General features: G+C 45.4%; 1 protein-coding gene across 6 annotated transcripts in view; it reads right to left on the bottom strand.

Moving 5' to 3' along the window:
• The window catches only part of Frmd4b (FERM domain containing 4B), a 332,373-nt gene that overhangs the window by 20,250 nt on the left and 289,941 nt on the right, over positions 1–22,182 (bottom strand). For all 6 annotated transcript variants that reach the window (XM_085686778.2, XM_085686781.2, XM_048438441.3 and 3 more), the window contains 8 exons: positions 21,120–21,185; positions 18,802–18,859; positions 16,699–16,785; positions 4,103–4,179; positions 2,353–2,491; positions 1,766–1,907; positions 632–765; positions 423–542 (listed from right to left, as the gene is read on the bottom strand). In XM_085686778.2, the coding sequence (XP_085542904.1) occupies positions 423–542; positions 632–765; positions 1,766–1,907; positions 2,353–2,491; positions 4,103–4,179; positions 16,699–16,785; positions 18,802–18,859; positions 21,120–21,185 (823 nt within the window). The remainder of the gene's footprint in view (positions 1–422; positions 543–631; positions 766–1,765; positions 1,908–2,352; positions 2,492–4,102; positions 4,180–16,698; positions 16,786–18,801; positions 18,860–21,119; positions 21,186–22,182) is intronic.

The following is a 22,182-nucleotide window of genomic DNA, read 5'->3' as shown; positions in this document are numbered from 1 at the left end:
TCACTTAATTACACTGAATGCTGTATATGTGTTATCTCATTTAATCCTCCCTACACCCTTCAGAGGGGCGTTCCGCCATTGTTTGCACTCTACGGATGAACTGAAACTTTAGGTGGATGAAACCACTCGGTGGCGGCTACCTGAAGTTAAAATTCAATCTTACTTTCTGTAATACTATTTAAAACTTAAACACAGGGTTGATTCACTTAACGCTCTCTTTGACACGGGGAATGAAATCGTAAAAAGTAAAAGCAGTTTTGATCAGAGTGTGCGTGAAAGAAACAGTGCAATTTGATCTACTCAGGTTCCATGATTTGGAGAAAAGTCGGCAGCATTGACTCGGAATGGAAGGTGCAGATGGAGGGCACTGAACAGATGGCTCCCCTGTCTGGGCACAGGAGGGCTCGGTGCCATGCTCCTACCTCCTCAGTAGGCAGTAGGTTGTCATCTAACTTGAAAGTGGTCCCCACTCGCCTCCTGACCGGAGGGGCCTTCTCGCCCATGTTCAGTGGATACTCCTTTGGCATTCTGCCCGTGAGCTCCTGTAAAACAGGAGAAGGTCAAGAGTTCATAATGGACACAGGCTACAGCCACCCAACACAGGCGCCCAGAAAGGCCATTGGCCACTCACGGCCTCACGAAGACAGATCTTCTTCAGCTCCTCAACTTTCTTAAGGAGTTTCTCTTGCAACAGTTTCTCCTTCTTCTTGAGTTCGAGTATTTTCTCTCGTTTTTGCTCCTCCATGCCTTCCGAGTCCTGAGAACCTGGAGAGGAAGGGGGCAGGGAGGGTCACACAGGCCGTTTCCTTCTTTGCCAAGGGACAAAGGGCTGCGGAGGCAGAGCTGTGCCCAAATGCTGCTTCTATTTCTTTTCTCCTTGTTTCTGAACATAATGGAAGGAAACCAGGAAGCATTTGCTTCTGGGCATCAGAAAGAGCCTGGTAAGAAAATGTCTTTTGCACTTGGTGACTCAGTCATTTTGGAAGGCCCCACTAAATGGTTTGTGGTTCAGGCACACACAAGCAGAAACTGCATTGTTTCCTAAGAGTGAAGGGAAGGTGATCCCTGAGATGGTCCCACTTGTTGTTTCTTTAGGAGGTAAGCAAGCAAGGCAACGGACTGTTCAATGCAAAGAAACGCCCTCCCTGGCCCCCACGCCTGCTGATTCAGACCCACAAGCTGAGAGGGACTGAGATGAGACAAATTAACTTAGTTACACAGACATAGCGATAAGAGACTCCAGAATCTCCACAAAGGAAAGGCCTGGGCCCAATGATTACAATTTATGAACTAGGCACTTACAATAGTGTTTGTATAGAATTATACATTCTGTGGAGAATTAGTGGCATCGAAACCTAGCAGGATACAAGATAGCCTTGGGTACTCAATATCGTTGCATCTAAAGTTATTTATACAGCCTGCCTACTTACAATCTAACTTCATAGTCTTTAAAAACAGTCAAAGACTGGGGATGGTGGTATATCAGGAGGCAGAGACAGGAGGATCTCTGTGAGTTTGAGGCCAGCCAGTGCTATACAGTGAGTCTTTATCTCAAAATAAACAAATGAATAAATAAGTAAGTTTAAAATGTTATTTGAAGCTGTTACATACAGTTACATTTTGATAAACAATTTTTTGTCTCAACAAGATGCATTTGGAAATGATTTATAACAAACACAAAAGAAAAAGGACAAGGAGAGAGAGGGAAAAAAGAAAAAGAATAAAAGGAGAAAAAGATGACGTATTTTCTTGAACAAAGAAATACCTGAGGATATCAGGCTGCCATTGCTTGCCATGATGAACTGACTTTTTGCCTCCAGGGTCACCAGTTTGGAGACCTTCTGAGCTCCAGTCTCTGTTAAATCCATTGCGATATCGTCTAAACTTCTGGCTGAAGGAATTTTTGCCTGTGAAGTAAATAACGTTGCAATGAAATTAGCACTATCACATTTTAAGTCAATACAATGGTTAAGTTACTATATAATCAAAAATGTCAACACAGGGCAATTTAAACCTTTAAAGTGGCACTTAGAAGCAACAGAAAACTTTATTTTTGTACAGGGAGGGTTTTAGTAAGTATGCAGAATTCAATCGCTAACTTTAAAATGACACCAGCAATGCCACCACTGTACAAGCGTGCATGCCAAATCTCACAGCTTTCAGATCAGCTTTATATACGGTGCCCATCTTTTAAATACATGAAATATATATGAATATATATGAAATAGAAAACAGAGTGTAGCAAAGCTTAAAAGATTTTATTCTTACGTGTTTTCTGGGAAGATTCGCTTCAGAACAGAGAGGAAAAGGCCTGGAGTTTGTCCCCAGAGGAACACACCTCCAGTTACTCACTTTGCTCTGCTTCCGGTCCAGGTAGAACTGATGCTGGCTAATGGCCATTACCCAGATGGACTTGATGAGAGCAGAGTTTGCATACCAGGTTTGTACAAACAGGCCACTCTGTCCAAAGGTTCTTCTGGACACCGAAATCCTAAACCATGAAGAAAACCATGAGTTTTCCATCCCCGGGACCAGCTGCACAAGGCGTGTTCCTAGCAGGCAGTGTCGTCAGACAGCACCGTCCTTCTCTGTCTGTAGGCTGCACAGACTTGGCCTGACAGGGGCTGAGGTTCTCACATTGTCCTTCTACAACAAAACCAGTCAGCCCCAAGCAGTCTCTGTCTAAACTCACACGCTCTCAGAGCTGGATAAGGAGTTAGTCAAATGAGAAGCTGTACAGAAGCATCTAGGTAGAAACCACAGAGAGGCAGGACGACCACAGCGGTGAAAGATAAAAGCGGACATTTAAAGACAGCCACAAGGCTTGCAGAAACAGCACCTGCCCAAGGCAAAGAGGGAGCACCTCAGAGCGAGGCAGACACAGTCTGCAGGAAATGAACTTGAAGATACTGGCTGAAGAAGTGCAGGCCCTACAACGGTCCGGACTGCTGCTTGTGTATAAGGCAAAAAGAGGAAAGGCAGGTGGGGAGGAGAGTCAGAGCAGGAATAGGCGGGAGAAAGACAATCATAGGGAGGAGGGAGCGGATGGGGAAGGCAGAGGGCAGAGGGCGAAAGGGCATGGGGTGTGTGTGTGGGGGGGGGGGCGTGCACTAATGTTCTTTGTAGGAACTGGTTAATCTCCTAGGTCATCTTTTGTCCCCGCAGTTTCCTCCCATCCCTCTGACCTCAGAACACTGTCTAGGGTATAAGAGTAACTCCTGAACGTGCCTATTGGTGGCTCAGAGAACCTATATCCTGACCTCTGTTCACGTGGACTTTTGACAACTGTCTTGTTTTCCTTTTTCAGGAACCAGAAACACACAAAATAAAAACAAGCAAAGCACCAGACTAGATAATGCTCCTAAGAAGTTAAACAGTCAGTAAGCCCCTGCAAAGAGGCTGTGGCCATGGTTAGTCCTGAAGGAAGAGGCAGCTCAAACAACCACAAGCAGTTCATACTACCAAGGCAGCTTTAAAACACACACCACAGACCCTGGTGCACTGACCAGCTCCAGTGGATGGCCCACATGCACGAGTATCTATGGGCAGCATAAATTGGACTCAGGAGGTTTGAAAAAAAAAAGGCATATGAAAGGGGCTGGAGAGAGATGGCTCAGTGGTTAAGAGCACTGACTGCTCTTCCAAAGGATCCTGGTTCAATTCCCAGCACCCACATGACAGCTCACAGCTGTCTGTAATTCCAGTTCCAGGGGACCCGACACCCATGGCAAAATGCCTATGCACATAAATTAAAAACAGAAAATATTTTTTTAAAAAAGCATATGAAATTGGGATCAAAACATATTATATGTGTGTATATGAAGTTCTCAAAAAATAATAAATATTATATTTAAAAATCATATACCCACACACACAGGGGCTAGAGAGAACTTGCGGAAACTGGAATCCCATATGTCACTGGTAGAGCGGTAAAGCAGCCAGTGCTTTGGAAATGCCTGACAGTTGTTCTAAAGATTAAACATAGTTACTCTTTGTCCCCAGTGACTCCACTAGAGGGTCAATTTCCAAGAGGAATAAAAAGTAAATACAAAAACCTATGCACACACATTCACATTGTCCCGCACAAAACCCCTCTCTTTACCTTCGTGGGTCGTGCACTTCCACAGCAAATTTCTTCTCACGGAAATACAAATTTTCCAGCTGCTTCCATTGAAATAGCTAAAAGAAACGAAGAAAACCATGTTGCTTGTACTACTCTTATTTTTTTACCAAGTCTCTTAGCCAAATGATGGTAGGTTCCCCGGAGGGACACTGACGAGGTCAAGCACAAGCCGGTGATTTATCAACTTTCTACAAATCAGCTATAACCCGAAACCATTTTCTTCTTTCTTCTGACAGCAATGTTTACCTAGTAAACGTCACGTCACCTCACTGGTAAATCTTCCTGGAACAATAAAACCAAGCATCTGCAGGACACACATTCAGTTTTTCCCCTGACTCAACGGTGTGACAGGAAACCTGTATTGATTACTGTAAGCAGGTACCCTCGGCTTAAAGACGGAGACTTCAAACTTAAGTGGAAAGCTACCCGGGGTGGGGGAGGTCAATAAAGATCAGAGATAACATTTCAAAGGCAGGCGAAGTGAAAGTAAAAGAGATCCCCAGGTTGAGGTGAGTCTGCCCAGCAGCTTCTCACCTAGCCCTAAGTCCCCCTAAGTGACTCAGGCTGAGTGTCAGGAATCCAGCCAGGGCTGGAGTTGGGGGTGGGGAGATGGCTGACTCTTGTGGCTTTCTTAAGTTAAGAGCCTCCAGGTATGGCCAGAGCTCCCAACCTCTGCCGCTGTCGTGGGTCCAGCTGCCTTCCTGACGCTGGACTCAGGAGTGATTTGCCATTCGGATGGAGAAAGAATCTTGTTGGAAACGTGTATTCAAAAACCAAATAATTTGATAAAACATATTGACAGGAGTGAGCATGCCTGGCTGTATTTTTCAACCCCTTCATTAAGTATCTGACTGATGCAGGCTTTACAAGCTCTCATCGTGGACAGGGGGGTCCTCTCACCCAGCCTCCGTCCACTAGGGTCTGCCTCCACAGTAGCTTGATGCACAGAGTCTCTTAGCACACAATTAGTTGTCTAATTAGGAAACATTGCTTTGCAGGACACAGTCAGCGAACACATTTCCCGAAGAACGGAAGCTTTTCACAAACGTGGGCCCACAGGAAGGATGGGCTGAGCTGTAGGGTTGTCTGAGGACACAGTGTTCAGACCGGACCTTCGACCCCCAACAGCACAACAGACCAGCATGCACGAAGGACACGCAGCTGTCTGCAACTGCCCACTCGCCAGTTTCAAAGAATTAGTAAACACAGAAAGCTACATACCAATGTCCTAAGGTGTCTGTGAAGTTGAGATTGTCATTTCCTTTCCATCCAGAAGTTCCCCCAAATGGGGCAGAAACGTTGAGAGAAAGCCCTGGGATCCTGTCTGCCTCCCTACCCCGATGGCAGCTCCGGTGCCTTCTGAGACGAGTTTCATAAGACACTTAGGTGTAACTCGGTTTCACAGACCGAGCCTCCCACGGTTGACACACCACTGACATCAACCACTCTGCCCAGGGACACCTCCCCAGCACACTTTTTCCCGTCAGGGAGAGGGGAGCCAGGTTCTCTCTGGTAGATTTTCTCAGAAAAGACTTCTAAAATGGGGCAGCCTGGACTCCCACGGTACTTCCTGGGAGGTGAGCCGACTTTGAATCCAGGCACGAATTTCACCCAAGGCTGTTTGAGGAAAACCTTTTTACCCAGGTCTACTCACGGGCACAGGAACAGGTTCAACAGGAAGAGTCAGAAGGCAGCCTGGCTGTGTTTTCCTTTGCTGTCCATTCCCACACACATAAAACCAGGGCTCCACTTGAAACCTGATCTCTGGAGAGCCGCCACCTCCCCCTCTTATCACTTACAAATGGGAAATGCTAGGCTGACTCCATTCAGCCTGCTCAGAGCAGAGAGCAAGCTGGCGCCCAGCAAGGAGAAACCCTACTTAAAAAGTGGAGGGCTTCGACTTACAGACAATCAGAAATAATTACATTGCAACCGGATTTGCAAAAGTTATGGGAGCCAGGCAAGATTTTTGGGGGAGAAGAGGAAGCTCCTTTCTCCCCGGAAATCTTGAAAGTTTGTGTAAAAGGTGTCTTTAGGAACTTGCCCAGAACCGTGTAAAAGTGGCCTGGAAGGACACACACTGAGCTCACAGTGGTGGACCCCAGGCAGAATAATGTACCCGGAGTAAGTGGGACAGCTTTTCTCAGCTTGAGAAAAGCTGAGGTGAAGTTAAACGGACAGAATTAGTCAGTGGCCACATGCGTGGTTTTGCCTGAGTTCTCATAAGTTTTGGAAATCAGTCCTCACAATTTATTCTCGCACTAAAGTAATACTCATTTCTCAAAACTATGAAAAATTAACAGAATGAACGCCAGTGCGTCTGTCCAGGGCCCAGATCTCGGTCATCTGGCGGATTCTTTAGAAACCTCATGTGACTGTCAGGGACATCCTAGCAATGTTTACAGTTGTTACAGACACTTTTCACTGTAGCTGTACTCGGTCTAGCTGGTGGTTAGATGTAAGATAGTTTTGCTTGTAGATGTTTTTTTTTTCTTTTCTTGAAACGTGTATAACTATTCTTCCACCGCACTTTTCAATTGTCTGCCTGCTTTCAAAGGGGTAGGGAGAGGCTGTGAAGGAGCCAGGGGCGTGAGGGGGAGGAAATACCCTGGCAGATGCCCTTTACGGGGGTACAAGCGTGCTGGATCTAACAGACTACCAGCTGTGGATTTCAACCAGAGCTCACAGGCCCTTCTCTTGGTTCAGTGCATAGCGTAAAGAATAAGCCAGAGGCTCCCTCCAGCCAGATCCACGTGGACCCTTCAGATCAATGGAAGAGGGAGAGGAGCACTGGCTAGGGAAATATCCAAGGCAACCTGACTGGTGTGAAACTTCCTCAGAGAAGTAGCCTGTGAAACACAGGAAGATTTTTTATCTCTGAGAAAGGAAGAAGGCACCAAGGGAATTCTGAATCTAAGGGGAAGGTTCAGGCTCCAAGGAGGCTAAACAGAAGCAGTTGTACACTCAGATATACTACTGCTTGGAGAGCTGTCTGTCAGGCATGGTGTGCTGTCTGTCAGGCATGGTACGGTGTCCTATGAGCTAAGAAGGTAAGGCATTATGCATACATGTGTGTACACAGACCTACTTGGAAGTTTTCTACTAAAACAGAAAAAAAAAATTTCCCGATTCAAAATCCTAATCTTGAAGACTTTAAAGAAAGAGGAAGACAGGAAGAAAGGGGACGAGATTTGCTTTCAATGGGGTTCAGAACATGGAAAGGGCATGTTTGTCTTCAGTCAGTGTTCACTGTCCACACGCACTTAGCAGAAGCCATGCACTTGAGAATCTGTTGTTTATAGAACTGAGGCCGCTAGCTGCAAAAGGGAAATAGCTGAAGGAGGAAAATAGACGATTAGTTAGGTGTTCCAGATGCCTCTCTACTACAGACTCATTTACAATGATGAGCTGTCCCCTCTGGAGTCAACAGAAGGAAGCAGATACTAACAGGTAGCAGACGGCAATTACTTTGATACTGAGTTACTTTGACACTGAAAAAGTAAATAAACAGATAGAACAGGGAAAGGAGGGGGAGTATAAATAATATCAATGATGATATAATCAAGAAATTACAATAGGAAGACATCTCTCAAAGTCATTAATTATCACTCTTCAAACAAGTGAATTTAAACATTGAGGCTGAAAAGCCTGGTGTCATCAAATACAATTTTGAAATTGAACTTGTGTAAAATCCTGTATACACATGAAGCTCTCTTCCTGTTCAGACACAAAGCTGAAGGCTTTAGGGGGGGGGAAATAGTATATCATAATGTCACATTATGATATATTACTCAAAGAAATAATTATCTTAAATCTTTAAGGCATTTTGTTGACATCAATAGTTAGGTCCCACTCATTTATACACACTTGAAAAACCAGATGAAAACAGCTCTGCCACATCTCCACCTATTACAGAGATTGCTGGATGGGGCTGGAGAGACGGCTCTGCACTGGCCGCTCTTCCAGAGGACTCAAGCTCAGTTCCCAGCGCCCAGAGGACAGCTCACAACTGCCCATAATTCCAGTTCCAGGTGGATGCCTTCTTCTGACCTCTGGGGGCACCAGGCACACACGTGGTACACATACATGCAAACAAAACTAACTAACTAAATATTCACACACAAATAAATAAATAAAATAGAAAAAACAAAACAAAACAGATTGGCATTTTAAAAGGGTGAGGTCCTGAAGGACTTTTAGGAGACAGGTCTAATGTATACCAGCAGATTTCAACGCATTTCTTCTCAATGACAGCATTTTATGGCTCCTATTAGTCACAACCCTGGCTGTCCTGGAACTCACTATGTAGACCAGGCTGGCCTTGAACTCATAAGAGATCTGCTTGTCTTTGTCCCCCACATGCTGGGATTAAAAGCCTGCAGTACCAAGCCCAGCTCAACAGTATGTCTTGAACACCTACGGGTGAGGCTCTTCAGTTATTGATGAACACTGAACAGGTCCCATCCCTCGTGGCATGCGCACACAGGAGCCACGCCAGCCTGTCTAGGTTTGCAGTTGGATCCACTACTCAGAGCTGTGCTGATCAGTGAGGTCCTTAACTTTCCAAAGTCTCAGTTTCCTCTTCTGTTAAGTGGCCCAATGATGCCCGCCTCCAAAGGTTATCCAAAGACAACGTTACGTTTATAGGGTATTTGGCCCAGAGCCTGGCTTGGAGTATACATCAGGGAGGGGTTGAGCTACTATGTTGTGAAGGGCTTGCTCAATATTGGCTAATTGTTACTAAATAGACGACAGCCACTTCAGAGCAGACACAGAGCTAGCAATGGCTATCTGGCTCCACATCTGCCTCCCCACAGAGGAAACAGCTCAGTCGGTGGTTCTGTTAGCATAGCTGTGTCATAGGCCCTGATGTTTATGACCACACTGGCTTGGCCATGTGGATCTCTTGGGTGCTTTCCTGATACATCCTGCAGGGAGGAAATCTGTTCCTCTATCCTGTTCCTGGTGGTCACCGATGAGTAGAGGGACAGAGGGTGGGGTGTCATTTGCCCCACAGACAAACTGGGCAGCAAGTTCCCTTCTGTCTGAAGGAGCCAGGAAGAAGAAATGTGCCCCAGCACGCAGAGGAATGCTGGAGAACCTGCTGCCTAGGAAAGGGGGTTTGCTTGAGACATCCCTGGTGAGGGGGGGACTTGGATAGAAAGTGTCCAGTTCTCTTTTAAATCACGACAAGCTGCAAGTAAACACACCTAGGTATGACAATAAGGTAGGGTAGGAAAAGATGTCCTAGGAGTTGGGATGTTTCCTGGCTCATTGTACTATAGGTTAATCATTTAACTGCAAATTCTCATGGAAATGACTAAATTCAGGATAGTCGCAGCCAAGGTACATCAAACAATGAGTCACTCCGATAGGGTGATCTCCTTGTGATGGGAGGCAAAGCCAACCAGGTTTCATGCTACAGGTGACCCCTGGTGAGTAAAGGTGCTGCGGAAGCCTTCCGGAGTATTGAAAACCAGGTGCACTGAGTCCTCCCCACAACCAGATGTGGAAGCAACGTCTTAAGCTGGATCGCATCCAGGAGAAAATGAAGGCTCACAGAGGTGTGACCGCCCGGCCAAGTCACCCAGTTGACCGGGATGATCTGGTATTTACACACAACCAGAGTCAGGCTCAAGAGTCCAGCATAGCAGTAGAGCATGCCACTTCTTCCATAGTTAGGGAGGACTCTATGGGGACATTTGTATTTTTAACAGGAGGAGAGCAGCAATATTTATACTTCAAATTAAAAAGAACGGAGGACGCAACTATGGCTGCCAAGTCCCTTCTCGAAATGGGGTTTGATTTCACCGACAAGGCTAGTCTTAGGTGCATGTTGATCCTCCTGCCTCAGCTTCCCAAGTGCTGGGATTGCAAATGCCCCCTGTGAGGGCTTCTCCCTCAGTTTCACTCACCAGAGGTTTTGCCACTGTTCCCCACCTCCACACCACCTCCAGGCTATCTGGCCATGGGAGGAGAGCTGGCTGGTGATCATATGGGAAGGGGAGCTGCTGCCAGAACACAGCACAGAAGCCATGTCCTGTCCCACTATGCACAGGACAGTCCCATACCCCAAAGGAAACTGTAATCCATCTGGAGTCGAGAAACGCTGAGTTGGGGAGCAACATCTTGTGCTATATCTAGGCTCTGAGAGCTAGACTATGTAAATAAGATGCTTTAGATTTTTTTCCTCTAAAGTAGTAAGTTTCAGAGTTCTGTTTCTTTCAGTTGGAAAATACTTTTAGGATTCAGTCACCTTTCAAAATCTAAACATAACCTGATGGAGGGACTTACGATACTTGATCAGACGAAAGAGGTCCTGCTAAGAGCACCTACTGTGGTAAAAACACTTTCATAAGAGACCCCAGCAGGCTGGGCAGTGGGGGTGCATGCCTCTAATTCCAGCACTCCAGAAGCAGAGGCAAGGGGATCTCTGTAAGCTCTAGAAAGCAAGTTCTAGAACTGCCAGGACTGTTACACAGAGAAACCCTGTCTTGAAACACCAAGCGGGGGTGAGGGTGGAAACCAGGTGAGATCCCAACAGAGAATGCTCAGAATCTGAATATTATTTTCTTTAGGTGTGATCTCATAGCCATATATACATAAAATGTCACACCTTACATGCAACCACGTAAACACGTTTGCTATTTGCAAATACGTTTAGATGAAAAAGTTCTCAGTATTAAAAAAAAATGTGTCATATGAAAACCGAACATCTAAAATGGTATCACGTCGCCAAGTCTCCCCTGTGGCCAAGTCTCTAACCTCCCTCGACTGAGGTACTGACTTCCTCCTTGTTAGAACTTGCGTGGGGGCACGTGCACATGTGTGCCCGACAACCAGGCCTGGCATGGTGCTGCCACAGATGACCAAAGATGTCTTTCTGCTTCTTCCTCTCCCCCAATCCCGCCTCTCTGACAGGGACTCATTGCTTCTCAGTCTGACTTCAAACTTACTCTGAAGTTGAGGATGACTTTGAATTTCTGACCTTCACACCTCTACAGCCTGAGTGCTCAGATCTGAGGTGTGTCCCACAAGACCTGGCTTATGAGGGGCCAGGGATCAAACTTAGGCTCTCAAGCATGCTGGGCAATCTTCCTTCCCACTAAAATTCCAACTCTCTGTGTCATCTGTCTTTGTGTGTGAACAGTTCTACCACTGGTTAAGGCCCAGGTGTAGCTAGTAACAGGGTAGCCATGCATTTTGTGATGGTTCTTCTATGTAGAGCCACCTTCTCTTCTGCAGGGATCACCCGCCATTCCTACACAAGGAATCTTTATTCTGGAAGGTGCGGCTAGTGGTTGGAGGTCTCCTTTAAATGTTTACCCTCCCTCCTTCCCAGCAGCCACCAGGTACTCTGCAAGCATCTCACCAGCCAGGTCTCAGCTTAAATGTCACCTCCCTCTGGCAGGCCTTCTCTGAGCACACCAAATGTCTCCCCCCATGCCATGATTGTCTCTCCATCTCATCAGTTCCTAGCAGAGGCAATCCAGAGTTTACAATTATCTGATTTCTTTGTGTGCTTGTTTCTCACCAATCCCCTCTCTAGAATATTTTTCGGAGAAACAAATAGGTCAGAAGCCAGAGCTTACCACCTTCAGAGTATATTTTGACATTTCTTTTTGGTCACAAAACAACTTGAGTTAGAGCTTTGGCCATGGCCTGCGGGCATCAAGACAACACCTCCCAGCCTCCCTTGCAATGAGATGCGGACTTCCTGCAGGACAGAGAGCTTGCTCCAGAATGCCTTTCACCTTCGACAATACTCAGCGGAATCTTGGAAGGTTTTAATCGTAGAACTATAGACCCTAACTCTGCTTAGGCGTAGAGGTGAAGAGAGATGTCACATTATATGGCAAAGTATGGTGTGGAGGGGGCTGCGTTCACTCTGAACAAGTTCTTTTAGCCCACTGGGTGCCCACAACACTGTGGGGTAAGAGTGTAGACAGAATTCTTTGAACTTGATAGGTGAGAAAATGGGGGCACAGAGAGGTTAAGGGGGGCAGTTTCAAGTCAGCCAGCTGGTCAGCGGGAATGCAGAACTGGTTCTTATTCCAAACCCCTGTTATAGGATTGGCCGTCTCCTCCCACTGGCTCTGCAGGTTCTAACAATCAGATTGATTATTGGTGTGGCTGAAGCTTAATTACACACTTTCCAAACAGGATGGACTGGTCTCCTGACCACATTTTGTAAGCCTGTGTTTCTGGTCAACACCAGACAGTGTGTTGTATTGATGTAGAAAGTGGGAGTGGACATCTCCAGAGCTCCCGAGCTCCCGTTCTGCTAGCATTAACCTGCTCTAGGGACAGAAGGACCATGTGTGGTCCATGGTGACACGCTGGTGGCGGAGAGAGCAAGGAGAAGTTGGGGTGGTCAAGATGCCTGTGATCAGGTGATCAGAGAAACAAGCAAGGTGCGGCCTGGAAGTAAAGGAACTAGCCAGGGACTGCTATGGCAAGTGAACAGAAGGCCTTTGTGCTTGTTACTTAACACATCTGCCTCCAGGCACAAGGGAATTCCAACAGTTAAAAAAGTCAGTTAACCGAAGGTCAGTGATAGTATTCACCACAAGGCTCTTTTATCATGCTACACTGCAAAAAGATGCTGATCTCGAAAGGAGCTTCATCAGGATGGTCTAGGTGATGACTCACTGGGGTGCCATATCAGTCTCCCATCCCTGCTCCCCTAAGGCCCTGCCTTCCCAGGTAGGGTCAGAGTTCAGTCATGACATACACACGATCACCTTACTCACCGACTGTCTAGTTCTATGGACATTTTTTGCCCTTTGAAATGCTAAACTGGCACTAAAAACCTAGAAAGAGAGGCTGGGGGTGTAGCTCAGTTGGTAGGCTGCTTGCCTAGTATGCATGAAGCCCTGGGTTTGAACCCCAGCACCACAGAAGCCAGCATGGTGGTGCACATTTGTAAACTCAGCACTGGGAAGTCGGAGGCAGGAGGCTCAAAAATTCAGGATTTCTTGACTACACGGAAAGTTCGAGGCCAGTCTGGGATACAGGAGAATCTGTGGTAAAGTCGTTAATTCGTTATTTTTCTTTTTTTCATATGGCACATCTCCATGCATTATGGGTAAGGAACCAGGAAGAAAAGGGTTTATAAGTCACTAAATATAGGCACTCTTACTATACCGGGGCTGCTTTGCAGCAGTTGGCTCCTTCTCTGTCAGTAACCCAAGACTATTTCCCAATTAGTCTCTTTAATTGTCTGTCTCCCTCATTCCCAAGGGAATATCCATTTATCAGGCATGGGGCAGCATATAATCTCAGTTAGTTCTCACACCTGCCCCATGCAGCTAGTGGGATTTCGGCTATGCAGATAAGGAAGATACTTCTAAAGGGATGAAAGCTGTGCCCAAGATCACACAGTAAGTAAGGCTTGAACATAGAGTTCAGTGGTGGAGCACTTGCTTGGCTTGCCTGAGGCCCTAGCTTGCATTCCCAGCATGGCAACACACACACACACACACACACACACACACACACACACACACAATATCATATGTTGAACCAAGATCACACAGCAAATAGATATCAGGGCCAGGGTCTGGAATGCCTCTCCAACTCTTGGCCTACATCATGGTGCTTCCCTGATGGAAGCCACTTGTGACCCCTCAGTCTGTAGACTGGCAGTCCCCAACACACAGTCCCTGACATTTAGAGACAACAATTAACAGACATTATCCAGACAGGCTGGCAGGCCTTTGCCAGCAGACCTTAAACAACCCTTTTAAGACCGGCCTTTTGGCGTCAGTCTCTGATTCTTGGTACATCTCCCTCCTGGTTTGCTTTTCCACCAACAAGGCAGGCACACGGCTCCCGAGGCCCAGCACCTTGAGACTGGTCCAACAGCCTGGGCTCCATTCATTTGTCAGCATGACCCCGATTCTTTCCTGTCCAGCGGAGAACTTGCTGCCCGCCCAGATGCTGAAGCAAGAGCCTTCTTTTGTGTCAATGCTCACAACCCTTTAAATCATGCATTCTTTTAACATGGGCAAGCTGGCCAGGGTAGGGCCTGGCAGAGCACAGTGCTGCCCCCAGCACGAATCAGTAGGTTCCAGAGAGCGGTAAGTCCGCAGAAGCAAGATCCACCGCCAGATTAGCAAAAGATAGCCGGGAACAAACCACGGTGCCGCGTGGACACCGGAAGTGGTGGAGAAGCAAGGGCAAGGAAGCGACTGCACAAGGGGAGCTGTCAAATATCAGCCACGGAGCCAGAAAGCCAAAGAGGAAAACTGTTCATGGAGAAAAGGAGGTGGCTGCCGAGCCTCGTCTAGACGCGGGGAGGAACAAGCAGGCCTGATGGGCATCCGTGTGAAACAGTGTGTACCGATTTTTATGAAGCTGTGAACGTAAAGAAAGGGCGGGTGAGTCACGAGCCCTGCAGAGGAGCCGGAGCTCGCATTTGCAGTGTAACTCTGACTCACCATGACTTGGGCAGGAAATCTGACGGCTTGTGTCTCTTTCTTTACGCAGTGCGATCGTGGATTTATTAAGGAAAGGGAGAAAGAACTCTGAGAGCGGAAGGGCCTGCAAGGGATGAGTGCTGTGGTTGCTTGTAGTTTTATTTTTAAAGAAACATTCCCATGTTGTGAGAATGTCGTACTTACCAGGCCATGCTAGTTGATTATAAGTTGACCTGAGTGTTGGCTTGAGTTCTCTTATTGTACACAAGTTTAGTAAAAACCCAGCAAGAGTCCTGTGTGTTCCTTATTAAGAAGGTAAAATTCAGGACAGTCTAAGGAGCAAAAGCAGTAATACGGGGTGAGCTCTGCCTTAAGACAACACGACAGGCAACGACTTGGCTGGGACTCATCATTACGCTCTGTACCCTGACCTCTCTGCCCGCCCACAGCGGAAACTATAAAGGCCATCAAAAGAGAATCGGTAGTTAGTTAGGTGTGGTGGCTCACACCTGTAATCCCAGAATCGGGTGGAGGGTGGACAGGAGGATCACAAGGGAGAATCTGTTAAAACGATTATGTATATCCACACAATGGAATGCTAGGTCGTTTTCAAAAGTAGCAAGAGGGCCAGGGTGGTGATGGTGGTGGTGGTGGTGTAGTGATTGCCTAGCTTTTGCGAGGCCCCGGATTTGATCCCCAGCATTACAGAACAGAACAGAAAACACGGTATTCCTTATCCCATTGGCAGTGGCTCCCAGGGCTGACAGAAACTACAAGCTGGTTATTTGACTAGCACAGGAGGACACGGTGGTTGAGTGCTGCTTTATTGCTTTGGTTAATAGTTCCCTAATAAGCAGCCTTGACGCCCAGCTAGTCTGGTCCAGCAGAGCTGGGTGAGCCCGGAAAGGGGAGCCGTGGTCTGCCTAGCACCACCCATCACGCTACCTCTGTTAATGTCCCAGCCACGCGATGGGGTCAAGAAGGGTGCTCGATTTTCACAACCTAAGGAGATTGCAAGCATGATCGAGGAGAGGATCTGCATGATCTGTCTCCAGGGTTGCTCTAGGAAGAACACAGCAGAGAGGCGGTCGCGTAGGAGTTACTTTAGACTGTGAGGCTAGGTTGAGATAAGGCAGGTAGGCTGACTATGACTTGTTATTGAGAGATCACTGTTTCACTCCTACAGCCTGCAGGGATGGCAGCATAGCAGAGGGAGGGCAGCAATCTCTCCCAGAGCAGTGTGCGCATAGGGAGGGCAGCAATCTCTCCCAGAGCGAGCAGTGTGCGTGGTCTTTATCTCCGCACATAAGGAGACCAACAGCGATGGCGTGGTGATCTATACGGCTTCATCACTGGTGACATTATACATGTTGTGCACCTATATTTGAGGTGACAGTAGTAACTTCATAATCAGGGTTTCTTTCCCCCTATTTTTAATTTTTTTTTTTTTTTGGAGACAGAGTTTCATGTAGCCCAAGCTGGCTTCCAACTCACAACATAGAAGAGCATGACGGTCACAACTTCTGATTTTCTTATCTCTGCCTTCGAATACTAGGATTCCAGGCAGATAATGATAAAGAGTGACTCACTTAGCTTTGGAAAACCCGAGCCTGATAGATTCTGGTGCTGCAGCTCCTAAGTTTCTTTCTCTGCAGAAAGCAGACTATGTTGCTATAGAAGACAGTGAAAATGAAGATGGGCAGAAACCGCTGGAATTGTGGAAAGATCGCTTTCAACCATTTGATTGAGAAGTAACCGCCACGAAACTTTGGATTTAAATTCAAGTGTATGGGCGGTGAACCATGTTGTGGTTAGCTTTGTAGACGAACCTTTGTGTGTAGTTTAGGTTATTGCCGCGGAACAGACAGCATGCAGTCCTGGCACTTGGGGAGTGGAGGCAGAGGATCAATTAATGCCACATGAGAAACTGTCTCAACAGGCAAATGAAAAGATGGTTATCTCATTATGTGATAACTTGTGTGGTGGTGGTGCATAAGTGAGTTATTTTTAAAATTTCCATTTAACATGGCTGAATGCTAAATTTCACTTAGCAATGTTTACTATCTGAGATTGTTCAAGGCGCCCCTGAAAGTGATAGTGTAGGTTCTAGAACATTCAAGGTTCCTCTCAGTGTCTGCAGTGGTTCACACTTACTTTCCGAGGCTTCACCTTGTCTTGTAAATCATACTGGCCGATTCCTTTGTAGCTGATCCCAAGCCACCATGGAAGTCCCTGCTTATCCTAAAAAGTAGAAAACAAAACAAAAACAAAAACATGAGACCCAAGATCTGGAAAGTCTTCTAGAGGGGAAGCACTATCAATTTCTTTCCTTTAACAAGTGCCAACAAGCCAAAATGAATCTGCCTTCATAAATAGATCCTTGCTGAGAACCTTAACTTGTTGAAATAATCTCTTCAAATAATACATACACACAAAAGCTAATACTGTTAGCATCCAAAATAATGAAGCATTTAGTGCTTTGATTAAATCGTTGGAGAGAATAAAAAAAATGTAATTCAACCAAGAACTAATGCACACAAAGTTATTTATGATTTCAGAAAGACTCCTTGTTCTCTTAGTTAACAGCCAGCTATAAAGGCTGGGAAGTTTCCCAGGGATTACCCGGGGAAAGGCAGAGGTTCCAGGGCCCAATGCTCAAAGCACAATTAACAATGGAGAAGGAGAAGCAAGAACACCTTTTGGGGAATTGGACAACTCCCAGAATGAATAATCAGTCTGAGATACATGTGAGGAGTAGACATCGATGATGTTCTATTGTAAATGCACCGTGTTTCTAAACCTGTTTATTGGGCTTTTCCAATAAAAAGATATTGACAGAAAGAAAGAAAAATATGGGATTAGGCATGTGCGCATATGCAAAGCAGAATCAGTGAGAGCTAGGATTAAATTAATATACGTTTTTAGAACAGGTGTCCTCAAGATGAAAGTGTGTATTATCTGATTTCCCTCCATAGGCACTGGTAAAGATGTCAACACTGTCATGACATCAAAAGTCATGGAAGAGCTAATCAGTTATAAAATTATGCTTCTCTCAAACAACCCCCCCCATCTCTGCTTCATCTTTTATCATCAAAGTATTTCTTAGCCAGCTTCTTCCTGCTTATTAGCACAAGAAGACAAAGCACACTGATGAGGGTGTGATACTGCAAATTGTGCAAAATTTTCAGCATTTCCCATAGAGGTTTGCATAAACACTGAAGACTGGCTTGACTATCACATGGAGGACATAAAGAGCTGGGAGCATTCAAAAGGCAAATAACCGGAAAGCAAAAATCGCTATGGGTAGATGTGAGAATGACCTAGAACTGCAGGTGAAGCTGGGTGGTACAGGAAGAATGTATCATGCCACGGGTCCCAGGCTCAATACTCAGCATGCAAGAAGAGTGATAGAGGCAGGGGGAGGGGAGAGAGGGAGAAAGGGGGAGGGAAAAGGGGAGGAGGAAGGAGGGGGGAGAGAATCAGTAGGAATTGATCATGCCAGGGGTCCCAGGTTCAATACCTAGCACACAAGAAAAATGAGAGGCAGGGAGACAGGGGGAGGAAAGAGGCAGGGGGAGAAGGGGGGAGAGAGAGAGAGAGAGAGAGAGAGAGACTGAACTAATAATCTGGGAAAGCACTTGAGTGCAGTATTTTGCAAAGATGGTGTGCTTTATAATTTGTTAAAAATATGAATAAACTTAAAACATTTATAAAAATGATTCTACTTAAAATGTTAAAATTTGGGGGCTGAATGAGAGAATGCTCAGTAGTTAAGAGCACTGGCTGGTCTTCCAAAGGACCAGGGTTCAGTTCCGGGCACCCACATGGCCTACAACTATCTGTTTCTCAGGTTCCAGGTAATCTAATGTCCTCTTCTGGCCTCTATGGGCACTGCATACTTGTAGGGCACAGACATACATGGAGGCTAACACTTAAACACATACAAATAAAACAAAAAAATCTTTTAAAAGATAATTAAAGCCAGGTGGCAGTAGTGCATGCCTTTAATCTCAGCACTTAGAAGGCAGAGGCAGGCAGATTTATGTGAGTTCCAGGTCAGCCTGGCCTACAGAGTGAGTTCCAGGATAGCTAAGGCTACACAGAGAAACACTGTCTTGAAAAACAAAATAAAACAATCAAAAATACTTCAAATCCTAGACACAGTTGACGCCCACACTAGATGCTGTTTTAGACAGCCGGTGACTTGCACAGTCTGGTGAGCATTGTGGAAAATTCTGGAATATGAGAAGCACTTACCTTCACTGCATAATAATGGACTCCATAGGTTGGTAGGGCTTCTACTATTTTCATATACCTAGAGAAAGTGGACACACGTCATCAGCTAATTAAAACAAGCAAGGGACTTCGGGGGAAATTGATTTCAGGGAACACAGTTTGCTTCTGTTTCCCTCCTTTAGCCATGACTAAGCTAGTTGACTTACGCAGAAATAAAATAATAAGCCATTGTAGGGCATAATATGGTTTGTACCTTATCTAAATGTCAGGGGCTTTCTAACAAAGCAAACACAGTGAGGGCTTCTGTGGCTTCCAAATGAATTGCATTAGAAACCCAAACTGTACAATTTAAAAAAGACTTATTTAATTATGCATTTTTTTCTACTTTTGGTTTCCCAAGACAGGGTTCCTTTGTGTAGCCCTGGCTGTCCTGAACTTTGTTCTGTAGACCAGGCTGGCCCGGAAGTCAGAGTGCTGTGATAAAGTCATGTGACACCACACCTGGCCTATGTGTGCACACTATGCACACACTGTTTTTGTTTCGTGCATATCTGCACACAAGAAAAGGCCATCAGGATCCACAGGACTATAGTTGTAGAGGGTTGTAAGCCACCTTGTGAATGCCGGGAACTGAATTCAGGATCCCTGGAAGAGCAGCCAGTTCTCTTAACTGTTGAGCCATTACTCTTAGTCCCACATCACAATTTTTTAAAGGCAGATACTTAATACACAAATAGTAAGAATCAACTTTTAAACCAGGTATGGTGGCCCATGAATGTAGCCTCAGCACTCAGAAGGTTCTAGACCAGCCATGAGATCCTGACTCAAAGTACCCCAAACCCTCAGAAACTGGGGCTGGGGGAGAGGAGAAAGAGGGGGAGTATAAATATTCATCTTAGTGTCATCCTCATGATGGATTATTGAGTTAGCAATTACAATGTCCAGAAAATCGATCTTTACAATGTCATTAAAAAGTCTCCTCAAAGCTGGGCGGCGGTGGCACATGCCTTTAATCCCAGCACTTGGGAGACAGAGGCAGGTGGATCTATGTGAGTTCAAGGCCAGCCTGGTCTACAAGGCCAGCCTGGTCTACAAGAGCTTGTTCCAGGACAGACTTCAAAGCTACAGAGAAACCCTGTTGATGTGGGATTCCCCTCTGTATGCTGTGATTATCATTGGTTAATAAAGGAACTGCTTTGGACCTATAGCGGAGATATAGGGGAATAGAGCTAGGTGGGGAAAACTAAACAGAATACTGGGAGAAAGAAAGGCAGAGTAAAAGAGAAGCCATAGGAGCCACTGCCAGAGACAGTCGCTGGGAACTTTACCCGGTAAGCCACTGCCACTTGGCAATACACAGATTTATGGAAATGTGTTAAATTAAAATGTAAAAGTTAGCCAATAAGAAGTTATAACCAATGGGCCAAGCAATGATTTAAATAGTATAGTTTCTATGTGATTATTGCAGGGATAAGCAGCCAAGATCAAAGCAGGCGGCCTCCTCCAAACATGACCTGTGCCACCCTCAGCAGTTCCTATTCTTTCTCTTAAAGCTATGGCCCGAAGAGTTTCTCTCCAGTTGCTGGAGCAATTAGAACTAAAGCAGACTGCTTTTCATAATCTGAGAAGTTTATTTCATCCAGTGAAGAGTTCTTAATAAGTCAGCGGTAATTCTATACATTCAAAGAGTATGACAGAAGCTGGGTGTGGTGGCACTTAGAGTCCTAGTAATCTGGAGGCAAGTGGAGCTAGGATTCAAAACTATTCTTAGCTATTGAGTTTAGGGTCAGCCTGTCTACAGGAGACTGCAATCTGTCTGTCTGTCTATCTATCTATCTATCTATCTATCTATCTATCTATCTATCTATCTATCTATCTATCTATCTATCTATCTATCTACCTACCTACCATCTATCTCTCTATATCTATCTATCTATCTATCTATCTATCTATCTATCTATCTATCTATCAATCACCCATCTATCTAAGTAATAACTATGGTTTACTTTTGGTAGCAAGAAGAAACAGAATTCCAACACAGCAAACGTATCCCAAGTTCCATCCAAAGTAGAGTCACAAACTAAATTTCCATCTTCTCTTTGAAAGTGTTGGAAGATTTGATACCATCGTGCCTGAATTCTAAAGCTAAGCCACCTTACCTGTGCCCAGGGTAACAGTTCTTGCCACCATCATTGTCACCATTCCCTAGGTAGCCAACACTTCCCTCTCTGTCACCTGCCCCACAGTGGGAAGCATCAGAACTGGTAACACCCACATATGGAATCACCAAGATGTTCTCTATAAAACTATGTCTAGGCAAGAAGAAAACCAATACTTACTGGACCACAGCTTGACCCCGAGTCAGACCTTTGATTTTCAAATAATGCTCAATCACTCTGTCCTCACTGCAACACAGAGAAATAAGTCTGATGACACGTGATGTTCTGACATTCCGTTTCCATTTCCCCGCTCTCAGGCAGTTCCTGAAAACCTGAGATCCAGAGTGTCATCCTGTGACGTTTCTGTAGGACTCTTGTTCCTGAACTCGGCTTGTGACTACTTTCATTATAATCTTTAACTTTTAATATAAGTATATAATTCATATCTTTAAAGTGTCATTTACTGGGGGAAGGAAACAAGATGAATTTCTCAAATAAAAAACTAAAATTCTAGATGCGTCATACTAGAATAAAGTACAAATATTATTACTAGTTAGAGAACATGGTTGATGTAATTTTGAGCCTAAGACCTGTTTTCTTGTGGTTGACTTTAAAAAGAGATGGAGCTCCGGTGGTAGAGAGCTTGACTCGTGTGCACAAACCCTGGGTTCAATCCCCAGGACCACATAAACCAGGCGTGGTGGCCCAGGCCCGTAATTCCAGCCCTTGGGAGGTGGAGGCTGAGAAACAAAAGTATCTTAAGAAAACTAAACCTGCTTTGAGTCTAAACACGATCTAAAACAGTCTTCTTATCACCAACTTTGAGCACAGGGATGTAAAGAGAAGTCTCTAGTTTTATTCTGTAAGAGAGATCATGCTGAAGTTGCAGTCTTCCTCAGACCTGACTTTACCCGACAGCTCAGGGCTCTTCCAGTCACCCCCAGGTGTGCCTTGTGAGACTAGAAGCATCTCTCTCTGAAACCAATCATCACTCCCTCTTGCCCCCACACTTTTTTTTTTTTAAGAAACTTTCATTCAATAGTGATTTGTTCAGAAGTTTCCAGAGTCAGAATGCAATGTAGGTTCTGTATCTAATTTCCTGTATGGTTGGGAAATGTATTCCAGCTTTCGTATTTGAAGCTACCAAAATAGAATGTTTTATCATCTTTATATTTGTGTGTGTGCAAAGGAAGGGCACCTTCACAGTTTGGGGACTGAAGTCCCGGAGACTACATTTACAAGG

Source organism: Myodes glareolus, chromosome 3 (assembly GCF_982192425.1).
Source record: "Myodes glareolus chromosome 3, mMyoGla1.1, whole genome shotgun sequence".
NCBI classification, from domain to species: domain Eukaryota; kingdom Metazoa; phylum Chordata; class Mammalia; order Rodentia; family Cricetidae; genus Myodes; species Myodes glareolus.
The sequence above is the reverse complement of the archived record's forward strand: the minus strand, read 5'-3'. Positions and strand labels throughout refer to the sequence as shown.